The sequence below is a fragment of the Elephantulus edwardii genome, unplaced genomic scaffold, assembly GCF_000299155.1.
Source record: "Elephantulus edwardii isolate Elephantulus edwardi_28Jun2011 unplaced genomic scaffold, EleEdw1.0 scaffold00115, whole genome shotgun sequence".
Lineage (NCBI taxonomy): Eukaryota > Metazoa > Chordata > Mammalia > Macroscelidea > Macroscelididae > Elephantulus > Elephantulus edwardii.
In genome coordinates, this window is record NW_006399865.1 from 9,810,034 (window position 1) to 9,824,942 (window position 14,909).

Consider the following 14,909-nt stretch of genomic DNA (forward strand, 5'->3'; position numbering starts at 1 on the left):
AAAGTTTACAGAGACTTAGGGTTTCCATTGATTCATTGTTGCACTTTTCTCCCTGCCCACCCCTTTCCCCCAATTCACTCTTCTCCTTGAAAAGAGAAAGAAAAACTCTTTAATTGTTATGCAGTCCCTCCCCCCAAGTCCACTCCACCATGCAGCCCTCACTCTGGACTTCTGTAATGACAAGACTACCCATTCATATATCCCTTTGAAACAGTTCTCTCCCTCAACTGTTTCAATGCAATATACATCATTCCTCCCCTTCTTTTCTCTCTTCCCTCAACCCTGATGTCAGTCCCATTTTACAACAGTGGCCCTATGCAATATTTGTCCTTTTGTGACTGAGATATTTCATTAAGCGTAATGTCCTCCAGGTCATCCATTTTGCATAATATTTCATTAGTTTCTTGTTTTTCAATGCTGCATTGTATTTCATTGTATACCAGAGCTTCTCTGTCCATTCATTTGTTGATGGGCACTAGGGTTGTTTCTAGTTCTTTGCTATTGCGAACAAAGCCTCAAGAAACATGGGTGTGCATATATCTGCTTGGGTGGCAGTTATGGTTTCTTTAGGGTAAATTCCCAGTAGTGGAATTTGGTCAAATGACATTTCTTTTTTTTTGTGCCGAAACCCGGGAACGAACCAGGGACTCAAATGGTATTTTTATTTGCAACTTTTAGAGAAAGTGCCATACAGCCTTCCAGAGTGGTTGCACCATTTTATACTCCCACCAACAGTGAATAAGGGTTCCAGTTTCTCCACAACCTTGCCAGCATTTGATGTTTGCTGTTCTGTTAAATTTTGCTATTCTTACTGGGGTGAGATGATATCTCATAGTTGTTTTGTGTCTAATGTTTCCTTATGACTAGATCAATCTATCCATTCCTAGTCAGAAGACTACAATGCTGTTTCCTTGGCAGAGTATCACAGCAGAGCTCCACGATGTCTGTCTGCCCCTCACTGGTGACTGTCTAATTCAAGCAGAGTCATTTTTTATCAAATGCCTACATGTACAAGACTCTTCAGTTCGGGTGTGATGATAAATGAGCATATATGGAATCCAGTTGAATTCCATTTTAAATGGCTAGCTGAGCATTTTCCTCATCCTTTCTCTCCACAGGCTGTAGTGTAACTGTTGTAACCTGTTTTTCTCTTTTTCTACTTGCCATTGAATACCTGACAGAAGCAGCAGTGCCTCCATGGGTTGACAGTAATGACGAAGAAACCATCCAACAACAAATCTTGGCCTTATCAGCTGTGAGTGTTTTGTGATACGATGTGTAGCATGTTCATTCTTCCTATCATGCTGCATCCGTGTGGGCACAACCTGGTCCTTAACACAAGTTTTTTCCTTGATATTTTGAGATGTTCGGAATGCACACATGACTTTCCTCTTGACTAACTTCTCGTTTCCTTATCCTGTGTTCTTCTATGTCAGTGTGAAGGTTAGCCTGCCACATGAAAGAATTCTTTCATGTTATTTCATTAGTCTTTATCCTCACAGCAGCATTCCACTTCTGTATGACATGATAATACTTCCGTTTTTCGCTTTAATTGTTCTGTGATTGTTTGAAACTGGGTTTGCCTCAAATAAGATCCCATATCCTGCCCACATAAGCCACAGCCTACATAAAAGAACCAGATGGTTCTGGCTGCCACTATCAGCTTCTCTGAATGGGATCACACCAGAAGGTCCTGGACAGAGTAGGAGAAAAAAGTGGAACATAGCTGAAAGTCCTAAAAACAAACTTGGCTTCCTGGTCTGCTAGAGACTGGTTGAACCGACTCCCTAGGGCCCTTCTGTCATGGTTGGGTCTCCGGTGTACAGTACCACCCTGAAGCAGCATACTCCTCCAAACAAGACCAAAGGGGAGCACCCGCCCCTGGCTTCTAAGCCCTGACTGCCCTACCATCTCCCCTCGCGGGCACCACTCCTCTGATGACTACACTATTTGTTTTTGTTACATGAGCAGGTGGAGCTTTGTCCTATGCTTAGGACAAAGGTGGGGCTTTCTGCTTGTTCTCCCCTCTTCCTGAAAGCTCCCCATCACCCTGCATCTTTCCCTACAGCTGATCCTGAGCTCACACTCATTCTGTAACATCGCCCATAATTTGACCTCCCGGCCTCTTGAGCAGCTCTTTCCATTTGAGAGTGTTAGAGAATATTTGAAGGATCTCTTTTTCTCAGGTGTCTCTGAGATGGACAGGCTAGTGACAGCTCAGTGCGGCTTATGACTGAAGTCTTTGTTATTGTTCAAGTTGACAATAACTCTTAGTGACCCTGTGAACAACAACTGAAACCTTGCACGATTTCATGCCAGCCTCATGATCTCCACCATGTTCAAGTTCATTGTTGCCGTCAATGCACCAGTCCATCTCATGGAGGGTCTTTCTTGAGCTGACCCTTCACCTTTGCCAGTATGATGTCATTTTCCAAGGACCGGCACCACTTGACAGCATGCCCAGAGTATGTGAGACCAAATTTCACCATCCTTGCCTCTGAGGAGCACTCTGGTTGTGCTTCATTTAAGACAGATTTGTTCTTCTGGCTGTATTCTTCACCAAAACCACAATGCAAAGGCAACAATTCCTTTTCAGTCTTCCTTATTCATTACCCAACTTTCACATGCATAAGAAGCACTTGAAAATAACATGGCTTGGGAAAGGCGCATCTTAGCATTTAAACTGGCACTTCAAAGAGGTGTCCTTGACAGCAGATTTTCCCAGTACAACGCATCTTTTGATTTCTCAACTGCTCCTGTCATGGGGATTGCGTGTAAGTAAAGAAGAATCCTTGCCATCTTCATTCTCTTCTGCGTCTATCCTGATGTTTCCTATTGATCCAGTTGTGAAGATTTGTTTTCTTGATGTTGAGATATAATCCATATTGAAGACTGTAGTCTTTTATCTTCAGTACATGCTTCATGTTCCAAAAGCAAGAGTGTGTCATCTACATGTCTCACACAAGTTGTTAATGGGTCTTCTTTCAATGATGCCACATTCCTCTTCATATAACCCAGCTTCTCGAATTCATTTGTTCAGCATACTGGTCGAAGAGGTGTGGAGAAAGGCTCCAACCCTGGCACACACCCTTCCTGATTGTAAACCATGCACTATCCCTTTCTGGTGTTCACATGACTGCTTTTTGCTCTGTGTGTGGCTTCTGTATGAGCACTATTAAATGCTCTAGAATCCCCATTCTTCTCAGTAGTATCCGTAACTTAGAAGTAATGTGTCACATCAGTAATGTAGCATTTCACTGTAATTGTTCTCGGTGCTCTTCACCCCCAGTATTTTTCTTTTCTTAAAGGACAAGAGGAATTTCCTGCGGGACCCTCCAGCTGGCGTGCAGTTCAATTTTGATTTCGATCAGATGTACCCAGTCGCCCTGATCATGCTTCAAGAAGACGAGCTGCTGAGCAAGATGAGATTCGCCCTGGTTCCAAAACTGTAAGCTGTCGCGCTACCACCCTCGAGTGTGCCCAGGCCCTTTCTGGTGGCCCTGTTGATACGCATGTTGACAGTACCCACCTGAGACCTGGGTGGACACTGTACAGCAGAGGACCCTGGTACCACTCTCTGCTCCCAGAAGGGCCCCCTGAAGTATAAATACGGGCTGGCTTCCCAGGATGTTTTCAGAAGGGGGAGATGTGTTCTTTTACCCGAAGTGGGAAGAGAAAACACTTGATCCTACAGAAGACACCAAAACATTGAAGTAATTCAGGTGTGAGTGGTTCTGATAGTGGCATGGTTAAGACCTTCTGCTAACCTAAAGGTCAGTTGCTTGAATCTACCTCAGGAGAAAGGTGTTCAGTCTGCTTCCATAAAGATTACAGCCTGGAAACTATGGGGTCGTTCTCCTCTGTTCTGTGAGCTCTGTACTGTGAGCGGGATTGCCTCAGTCTAATGTGTTCTGAGTTTAATTCCAGCGGACATGGCCCATCATGACTCAGACCCAGCTGCGGCATTCTCTTGCTGCCTTGCCCCCGGCTTAACTGCCTGAAACTTTTCTCTGCTCAGAAAACCCCTGCTCTTACCTCAGACCCAACTCAGTGCTATCAAGGACTCCTACGGAATCTCCACTGGTTTTCCCAAACTGTAAATCTTTTTTTTATAAATAGAGCTTTTATATATGAGTTTATTAATTTAACTTTAAAACACTACTGTAGTTGAATATTAAAACAAAAACAATAGCCAAGTAATGAGCATATTATGATTGCAGTCCTTCACTTATGCACTTACTGCATATCAAACGCTCGCAGTGGACTCAGTAGTGCCCATTAAGAAGTCTTACACATCATCATTCTCACATGCTTCTCCATTGTAATGGCGTCATCTTTCCTGGTCCTGCGTGATCCATTTCATCAGTCTTTTCTACCTCCGTCCTCTCAAGAGTTTTTCCAGCAGAGAGAGAGCTTTTCAGGAACGAGAAAGCCATTCTCAGGAAAGTTAACCTTAAATTCAGTGATTAGGTGCCCTTTTTCATATGGGCTTTGATCAGTTGGCATGCCTTCATTTAACACTCATTTAGTACTTGACAGTCTGACCTGGATGAGAGTTTATGACTATGGTTCAGTTGTCTTATCAGGAGGAGACTGCCCATCTTTATGCTACAGAAAGACTGGCACATTAGAGACACTGAACCTGTTAGTTAGCAACTTGCGGTGGGCTGCAACACCAGAGCTCTTTCCTGGGAGCTCTAGCACAAGCCTTATCTTTTCAGTGGAGCTGTCCTGCCAGGCCTGTCCAGCAGAGGGCAGCCTTCTTCTCCGTAACTATAGTGCTTTTCATGTTGCTGTTAATGTGCCCTGTGACTCATAGTTACCCTATGTACAACAGCCCAGAACCCTGCTCTATCCTGTGCCAATTTTACTGTATCTGACACACCTATGCCCATTACCCCAGTCACTGAGTCTATCCATCTCATCGAGGGTCCTCCACCTTCCAAAGCATGATGTCATGTTCCTTTCCAAGGACTGGTCCCTCCTTGTAACATACCCAAAGGATGTCATCATGCTTTTCGTACTTGATTTTGTTTTCTCACCTGTAGTCCTATCCTTGGCTGCTAGTATCTGGATGGTCGTCATGTTTTGCTGGCAGTCACGTAAGGGAAGTTCTTAGGTTGTGTTTGATTTGTGTTACTATTCTTTTACCCTCCAAAAGCGGGTGTCCCTTGAACTTTTGACCAAGGGTGGAGGCCTGCTACAGGGTTTTTCTTTTTTTTTTAATTATTTTATTAGTGTGTGTGTGTGTGTGTGTGTGTGTGTGTGTGTGTGTACCATCAAAACCGATCTGACTGGGACAGGAGGAGATTGCCCCGCCTTCTCCAGCAGAGCACCTGGTGGATTAGAACCGTCTATCTCTGGGATTGTAGTGCAGCTTCTTGCCACTAAGCCACCAGAGCTCCCCTATAGGGTGTGTCTTTACACTCCCATCGGATCTGAAGGCATGTGTGCCCTTGGGCCAAATTTATTAATTTTAGAATGAATATTATTCAAGTGACACAGCAATAGTTTGTCTGTTTGCTCTATTGACCAACTTGGAATTGCTACAGTGTTAAACACTGTGCCATAGTCATGTCAAATACCAAAATGGTTACCCATAATGTACAGTGTTTGGATGAGCTTCCAGATTGATTCAGATTGGGAAGCACGAGTGGTATTCAATTCCTAAACTAGCTGCCTCTGGAGCTCTATAAACTCTATAAATGTACAGGAATGATGTTAGTTATAAAACAGAGTCCAGGTCATTTGACTTGATGACACTTACCCACTGCTAAATGAGAGTAGGCTGTTATATCTGGAGGGACATTCTTCCACTTTGTACATCACTCTTTTGTCAGGGTGCTATGTGAAGTAACCTGTGATGCTGAACCTTGTGCCGTTGGGGTATCAAATACCACAATGGTTTCCCAATGTGGACAGTGTTTGGTGGAGCTCCTAGTTGTAAACCAGGTTTGGAAGCAGGAGTGGCATCCACTTCCTAAACGACATGATTATGGAAACTCTATGAACTTGGAGAAACAACGATAATTATGGAAAGGCATTATTAGGTCTTTTGTTCCTAGTCGCTGTGAGTCATGCTTGACTTGACAGCAATCAGCAACAACAACAGTCCAAACCTTCATGTCAACTTTACCATGTTTCTGCATTTCTTTCTCACTCTGCAAATACTCCCTTTTTGTAGCTCTTCATTCTTGTCATATAGAGTCCCTGCGTGGCACAGCGTTCCAACACTCAACTGTTAACCAATAGGTGGGCAGAGGCACCTTGGAAGGAGGTCTGGAAAGTCCCATGAGGCTATTCTGCCTGCACCCTTGGGGAGGTCATGAGTCCAAATTGACTCGGCAACAACTAGCTGCAGCACTTGCACTGTTGTGGGGGTACAGCAGTGTCAGAGGGCGCAAAATGCGGTTCTTCATGGGCCTTTTCTTTTATGATTTTCTCTGGATTTTTATATTTGGTTAGAACGCTGTCTTTCATCTTGTGGGTTGTCTTCACCTGTCCTTTCCTATTCAAAAGTGACATGCAGAAATGGTGTTTGGCAGCGACACATTATGGACAGGCTTTTTGGACTAGGAAGTCCCTGAGTGGTGCAAGTGGCGAAATAAGGAGCTGCTAACAGAAAGGTGGAGTTCAAGTCTTCCCAGAGGTACCTAAGAAGAAAAGCCTGGAGATCTCTTTCTGAGAAATCAACTATTGAGAACCCCGTGAAGCCTAGTTTTGCTCTGATACACATGGAGTCCGTGGAAGTCAGGGTGGACTCCAAGGCACCTGGTTTTGGATGGGAAACTCAGTACTTCTCCAGTAGCTTCCCCTGCCTGGTGTTAGGCAGTCTAGGAGCTGAATGGGAGATGCTGGCCTGTCTCCAGTCCCTCAGCAGATTGTTCCCTGGCCCTTGTAGCTTCAATAGTGCATCTTAGCCCTGTTCTCAGCTGGACTTCTGCTCTTAATTCGAGAGTCTCTGTTTCACTTTCTCGACATCTTCCCACAAGCTCTTATCTGTTGAGGGAGGCTCCCACCTCAGGCAGCTGCACCTAGCTGGAGCCTAACCTGCCCCACTGTCCGGAGGGAGGGCCTGGTGCTCCCTCCTGTCCTCCAGCGCCTCTGAAACCCTAACTGAAACAAGGGCTTGGAGCTTGTTGGCACATTTCATTGCCTCTCACTTCCCTTCATCCTGCTCAGATTTTTCTCTTGAATTCCTTTTCCGATATTTTAGTAGAGGGTGTGCAGACATGTTGCTGTCAGTGGGGTTGCCAGATAGGGGTTGAAACAAAGGCCTGCTGGCCTTCTGAGTTCCACAGCCTTCCATGTCTTCCTTTAGTTGATGTGACAATGCTTTTGAAATATCCTTCCAAAAAGTTGGACAAAAGCTACATATAATTTCTTTTTTTGTTGTTTTTATTTTCTGTGAAATCCTTCTTTCCATTTTTTTAAGTAAAATTTTTATTATATACTGGTTTACTTAACAAGTATGTACACATGGTTTTTCACACCAGATCTTTTCCATTTCCTTCATCCCCCCCCCCATCCAATTGTGTGACCTTATGATTAACCACTACACCCCACCTACCCCCTGACCATCCTTACCCCTCTGCTCCCCTCCCGCTTGGATCTGTATGCATGTTCTACAATCATGGTCTTACGCAGTATTTGTCGTTATCTCTATGACTTTCTTTTTTTTTATTATTTTGTGTGTGTACCGTCATATTGGATCTGACTGGTACAGGAGGAGATGGCCCCTCCTTCTCCGGCAGAGCATCTGGTGGATTCGAACCGCATATCTCTGGGATTACAGTGCAGCTTCTTGCCACTGGGCCACCAGAGCTCCCCTCTCTATGACTTTCTGTATCACTCAAGTCTGAGTTGGTTAAAAGCTTTCTCCGAATTTGAACTTGCCACCGTTATTGATCCTCAATAGTAATTTCAAAGGTGACCATCTGAACTCTTTTTTACTGTTATTATTACCTGTGCTGACAGAACCTGGGAAGTTGACTTTTCAGTAGAAGTGTCATTGGAAAAGCACTTGAGGCTTAGAATTTGAGGTTGCAGGTATTCTGACAGGGAGCTGGTGGCATCGTCCAGAGGGAGTTGCACTGCTGACACAGAGGCTGTATGTCTCCCACAGTTTGGATCCACCAGCACACAGGTCCTTGGAAGCAAGATGGGGCCTCTGCTTCGGAGCGGCTTATAGCCTAGGAAACCCGGTGCAGGGTCAGCTATGCGTCACTTCCTTCGACTTTTTCTGAGGAAAGAGGAATGGAGCTCTGAGATTGGGGTGCACTGTAGACCATTCATATCGCCCTGTGTCCATACACTTCGGCTTTTTTTTTTTAATTTTATTTTTTTTAGTGTGTGTGTGTGTGTGTGTGTGTGTGTGTACACCGTCAAATCAGATTTGACTGGTATAGGAGGAGATTGTTTCTCCTTTTCCAGCAAAGCTTCTGGTGGATTTGAACCGCACACCTCTGGGATTTCAGTGCAGCGTCTTGCCACTAGGCCACCAGAGCTCGCCACTTCGGCTTTTTTTAAAAAAAAATTGTGTGGTTTTTGTTTTAATTTTCCTTATTAATACCATTTGTCCTCTTTAAAAAAGAAAAACACAACAACTGGTTTGAGTGAAAGTTGAGAGCAAATTAGTTTTCTCGCCAACAACATTTTGTTCTGTGATATGTTAGATCCAATCTGCTTGATGTACCAGCCCTCTTGCCACTTTCCCCCTGGGTTCCCCATTCCCACCCACTCATTTTCCCTGCCCCTTCCTGCCTTCAGAACTTGGTTCTTCAGCAAAGGCTGCCCTTTTGGTTGCATATAGTTGATTGCTCGGAGAAGCAGTACCTCACAGTTGTTATTGTTCATTTTATAAATCTGTCTGTTGTTTGCCTGAAAGGTAGCATTACCAGCATTTTGGTCGTAGTTCCAGGCGGCTCTTTGGAGGCAAGGATTCTGAGGCTCCGTCTAACATACTTTGGACATGTTTAAGGAGGGGCGGGTCCTTGGAGAGGGACAGCGCAGGAGGGGAAGGCCCTGTATGAGGTGGATTGATTCAGTGACTGGGATAATTGGGATGGGAGTGTCATAGATAGTGCGATTGACACAGGACAGAGCAGAGTTTAGGGCTGTTGTACATAGGGTCTCTATGTAAAGCAAGCGACTTGACGGCACATAACAACAACTGCGGGTTGCTTCCCAGATGTGTTCTAGCAACTAGTTATTGATTCTTCCAAGTCTTTATCTGTTGGAATCCTTTGGTTTGTTGTTGTGTACCGTAGAGTAGGAACTAACCCGTAGCTGACCCTCCGGCGGGTTTTCAGAGGCAGTTTATCACATGAGAGGAGATTGCCCATCCTTCTCCCGCTGAGCAGCTGGTAACCTCAAACCACATGCCTTCCGGGACTGCAGTGCAGCTTCTTGTCACTGGGTCACCAGAACTCCCTTGGAATTGTTTCGTGGTATATTTATGGATAGAAGGCTCCGATGGCTGGCATTTGCGTTAAACTCTTACAGGCCCACCAGAGGAAAAACAAGTGCGCGAGCACAGAAAGAATAGATGGAACAGGGTTGACAACATGCTGATAATTGTCCAAGTCAGATGGTCAAGGGGGGAGGGGTGTTCATTTGCAATAAAACAAAAAATGGGCTCACATACACAAATGCAGGCTTTTCCTCTCTGGGTGGTCCCTGACACAGGGAAGTGCAACTGGGAGCAGTTGGGAGTCTTTTTGTCTGAACAGAAGACATTACTAACGAGAACAATTCAGAAAAGCACATGAAGCAAGCAGCGTGCTCCGTTTTTCAAAGTGTGCAGGAGTCTTTTGGTGTCTCCTTGCCTAGCATACACTGAAGGCCGCGCTGGAACTGGAGCCTGCTGACCGAGCAGGGCCCCTCTGTGCCTTCACTCTGCAGACAGCTGGGAAAACAGCGAGGCCTTCCCAGCTTCAGACTGGACACTGGCCCAGTGTTCCCCAGAGGGCGGGCCCAGGAGCCGAATGCCCTGTAGAGTCCATGATAAGCATTCTGAAGTTACTGTGTCAAAGAGACTTCTCAGAATCCCCTCAGTGGCACTTAACCACAACAGCAGAGCCTTTAGTACGTAGCATAGTTTATCTAGTGCTGTTTTCACAGAGATACTCCAAATGGATGACTTAAGCAGTTCTATTCTCTTACCATTTAGGAGGCTAGAAGTCTAAAATCAGAGTACCAGCCCTGCGGGAAGGCTTTCTCTCTGTTGGCTGGACTAAAAGGTCAGGCAATCCTTGGAGATGGCCATGTTATAGAGCTTCCCAGCAGAGGGACCTGGGTCCAGAAAGACACACTCTACCCCTGGCAATTGTTTCCCACTAGTACTGAGGTCATCTACTCTGCTGGCCTCTCTCTCCTTCTATTTGTCTTGAGACAAAAGGTATAGGAGGTCACAACCCAGGGAAACTCCCTTGTAATCAGATCAGGGCTATAACCTAAATTAAGGGTTGTTGCCCACCCTTCTGATCCCCTTAAAACTGGCTGCATGGTCCCATCATGGGGAAAGACTACTTCATCAATAACTGCCTCTAATCCAGCCTCCTTAACATCCCAGAGATTACAATTTACAGTAAGAAAGATACATTAGACTGAGAATCCTGGCTTGCCCAAGGTGACACATATTTCGACGGGACACAGTTCAGTCCACAACAGAATGTCATCTCTGTTGTGACACTCTGCAGACGGAAATGAAGAACATTTCCACCACCTCACAACGTGCTTCTGGGGCCTCCTCTTTGCGTCAAGACCAAGACACTGGGAAAGCAAATGTATGGGTTGGTGGAGAGTAAGCATTGGCCTTGAGAGGCCTTGAGGAACTCGCCTCCATTGAGGAGGCCAGTTTCACTGTTATTCCTTGGTTTAGCAGTGTTTATTAGTAGCATTATTTCTTCCACCACACTGGACTCTTTAGAATCTGTTTTATCTTTTTTTTGTCTTTTGGCATAAGAAAGCACAAATGTGTTTCTAGCCTTATATATGGATTAAAGCTGAACATCATCCAAAAAAACAAAGATTCTCACCACTGGGCTGAGTGGCAGCATCATGATAGATGGTGAAGAGATGGAAATTGGTAACAGCTGCAGTTTGCTTGGCTCAACAATCAATGCTTTTGGTACCAGCAGCCAGGAAATAAAAAGACGAATTGCACTGGGAAAATCTCCTGTCAGAAACCTCTCCAGAGTACTAAGGAGCAACTATGTCAGTCTGGAAACTAAGGTTCACCTGATCCATGCCATCATCTTCACAATTACTTGTTATGCATCAGAAAACACTGTCCAGAAGCTGAAAAGTGACTAGGATAATAGAAGGAGAATTGATGCCTTTGAGCTGTGGTGCTGGAGAGGAGTATTGAATATCCCAGGGACTGCTAAGAGAACGAACAGATTTGTCCTAGAGAGGGTGAAACTACGCTGCTCCTTGGAAACAAGGATTCTGAAGCTCCGTCTGACATACTTTGGACATGTGGTAAGGAGGACCAGTCCTTGGAGAGGGACGTCATGCTTGGGAGGGTGGAGGGACAACACAAGAGAAAGACCCTGGATAAGATGGATTGATTCAGTGACTGGGGTAATGGGGGTGGGTGTGTCAGAAACAATAAGATTGGCACAAGGTAGAGTAGGGTTTAGGGTTGTTGTACGTAGGCTCACTATGACTTGACAGGACATAACAAGAAGTCCCTAAGGAACAGATGTGTGGGGGTGGTTTAAAATTAAAACCTTTGAACTTAGCAAAACAGTCCCAATTCCTTAATTTGGTCCCCAGGTGTCTTGTTTCTACACCCTTCCTATCTGAGTTATTAAGTTCTGAATGCCCTTAGTTTTATCAGTGGTGGTGCTGAGTTTCTAGAAATGAGTCTGTGCAAATCCTATTGTACGGTTATGGGTACAGTGAGCTTCCCTTCCCTCTGTCTTTTTAGCACTACAGCACGCTTTTCCTTGCTCAGCTCAAATTTGCACTCACTCAGTCCCCTTCGGAACCACTGCTAAGCCAGGTCTCCTGTCTGGAGGACTGTTCTAAGAGAGGGTATGAGGGAAAAGTGCTCCAGGCACAGGAGTTTGGAAAACTGCTTCACAGACAGTAAGAATGTAAAAACCAGAGACCATGATTCCTGGGAGCCTCTGACCGCAGGCCACATGCCTTACTCATCCCTGAACGCCTGACTCATCCTTAACACCACAGCGCCGAGCGTGGCCCTCTGTGAGCAACACTCTGTAATTGTGTGTTGACAATTAACTGGGGACATGGGCTGTGGCTTGTTGCCAGCCTGCTGTGTGCCATGGAGCCGGAACTGACTCATATCGGACCCTCCAGTGGGTTTTCAGAGGCCATCTATAAATCACACAGAAGGAGGTTGCTCTCCCACAGAGCAGCTGGTGGGTTCCAACCATGTGCCTTTGGGTTGGCAGTGTGATTCCTTACCACTAGACCACCCAGAGCTCCCCAGGGTATGGATAGCACCTTGCACTTGGAAAGCTCACTTCCTGGCCCAGCTTCCCTGTTGGCAGATGTGCTCGCTTTGCATCCCAGCATTTTCATCTGAGGAGAGCCTATTCTGCACCAGCAGCCCACGGGGAGTCCCCTCATTCCCCACTGATCTCTGCTCCCCCAGTCTCTCTCTCTATGCCATGTCTCCAGCCTAACTGATCTCTCATCCTATAATATTTGTCCTTGTGGGACTGAGCTAGTTCATTCAGCATAATGCTCTCCAGTCCCTCCCAAGTTAGGTAAGAATTTACAAAGTCCTTGCTCCTGATTCCTCATTGTTGTATGCTGTTGATTCTGACTCAGATTGGCCCTGTGTGACAGTTGAACTGCCCCATAGGGTTTTCTAGGCTCCAGTCTTTACAGGAGCAGATTCCCAGGTCTTTCTTCTGTGGGCCTACTGGGTCGATTCAAGCAATTAGTGTTTCAGTTAACAGCCAAGTGCTTTACCATTGCACCACCAGGATTCCTTATTCACACATGATTATCTAGTTCACAGACTTTATTCAAGTGAACATTCATCCCAATGGTGTCATTTTTTTGCAAAAGGACTTACATGTTGTACTTTTCTTGCCCCTGCAGAGCCCTTCATGTGCTGTGTCCTGTCAGGCCACACAGGCTGTCACTTTGTCCCATTACTGTTCCCTTTAATCCATTACTGTTGCAGACCAAGGGTAAAGTAATTTTATAATTATTAATAATGAGATAAACAGCCAGGAATGAGATAGAGCAGAGAGCATAAAACGGGGCCAGCAGTTCTCCACTGAAGACCCCAAGTCATGTTTCTCTGTGTATTTATTTATTCATAAACAGGGGAAACAAATCATAAAAGGAATTCCTTGTAAATGAAGCTGAATTTTTCTCTATTGTCAACCTAATGCTCTAGCTCAGTAAGTATTTCACAGGAAGTAACACTCCCTCTGTAGGGGGCCCTAGCAGTCTCCTGTCTGCAGGGAACAAACAGCTCATTTTCTGTGATCTGCCACAAGAGAAATCCTAACTTATAAATCTGTAATTCCTTCAATTCCTGAACAAGGGTTTTCATATAATATTTGGTATAAAGTTTGGCTTCCCATACACTACTGTTCCCTTTAATCACTAAGGTGATACCTGCCAGGTTCCCTGTGAAGTTGTATCTTTTTTCCTCTTTAAATTAATGCATACTTTGTGGGAAGGTACTTTGAAACTGCACAAGTATTGCATTCCTCAGCAAACTTTCACTGTATTGGTACATTTCCATCAGTATGGACTCACAGGCCCGTTTCATGCATCATTATTTATTTCAGTGCTCAGTGAGATTTGACCAGTAGGAACCCACTCAGGTGGCTTGTGCTCTTTAGACATGTCTCCTCATTCTTTGAGGACCTCCTTGCTTTCTGGCTTAATATTCTCCATGGTCATGTTGTATCTTCTCTACTCTAACCCAGGAATAAGCTGTTTGTCCAAAGAGCCCAGGTTCCTTTTAGTGGAAAATGGCATTTAGAAACCAAGATCTGAGTGTTAAGGCGTGCTGAGGTCTATTGGGACATAAAAAAGAAAAAAATAAGAAAGCCCTCACTTAGGGAGCTCTGGTGGCCTAGTGGCAAGAAGCTGCTCTGCAATCCCAAAGACACATGGTTTAAATCCACCAGATGCTCCGCTGGAGAAGGGCAATCTCCTATGCCAGTCGAATCCAATTCGACAGTACACAGCAGAAAAAACAAAAGACCACCTCCCCCTCCCAGTGGACAGAGCTGGGAATAAGCATGGGCGGTGCACACATGTATACACTCAATTGCATCTACACTGAATACCATGTATTCGCAGTGATGCATCATCACAGGGATCACTCAAGTGTGTTCCTTTTCCATTTGTGTAGCTCTCTCCGCTGACAGTGAAAAACCTCAGGACATTTCCTTATCTTAACAATCCCCTCAGTCTTCCATCTCTTCTGCCGCCCTCCTCTTGCTCAGACACCCTCCCCTCCTTGCTCAGACTCAGACTCCCATTCCATCCCACTCCTGTGTGTAGACTATTACTAGATCCCACTCTGATTTGCAGCTCTGTCTAGGCACACCATGGAGTTCTCTGGTGGACTTTCATGTAAATCTTTATATATATTTATTAAAAAAATCCAGTCGCATTGTTTTATGCATCAAAAGCAGCAACAGCTTTTCCAGGCTCTGCAGTCATCGGAACAAAAATAATAGACATTTATTAAAAAAGACCAGTCGCATTGTTTTATGCATCAAAAGCAGCAACAGCTTTTCCAGGCTCTGCAGTCATCGGAACAAAAATAATAGACATCCAGCACACTCCATTAAAAAAAAAGTACAAAACAAAAATCTCAGAAAACAGCAAAATTCTGTTACTGTTGTGGTACCTGGCACCAGTTTGTTTTTTTTTTTTTAAGCTTCTCAATCATCATC

At 44.9% G+C, this 14,909-nt stretch overlaps 1 protein-coding gene across 1 annotated transcript in view; it reads left to right on the forward strand.

The window, feature by feature from the left end:
- The window catches only part of SYAP1 (synapse associated protein 1), a 31,746-nt gene that overhangs the window by 11,329 nt on the left and 5,508 nt on the right, over positions 1 to 14,909 (forward strand). Inside the window, exons 4-5 of the mRNA XM_006892401.1 lie at positions 1,182 to 1,255; positions 3,309 to 3,448. Of these exons, the coding sequence (XP_006892463.1) occupies positions 1,182 to 1,255; positions 3,309 to 3,448 (214 nt within the window). The remainder of the gene's footprint in view (positions 1 to 1,181; positions 1,256 to 3,308; positions 3,449 to 14,909) is intronic.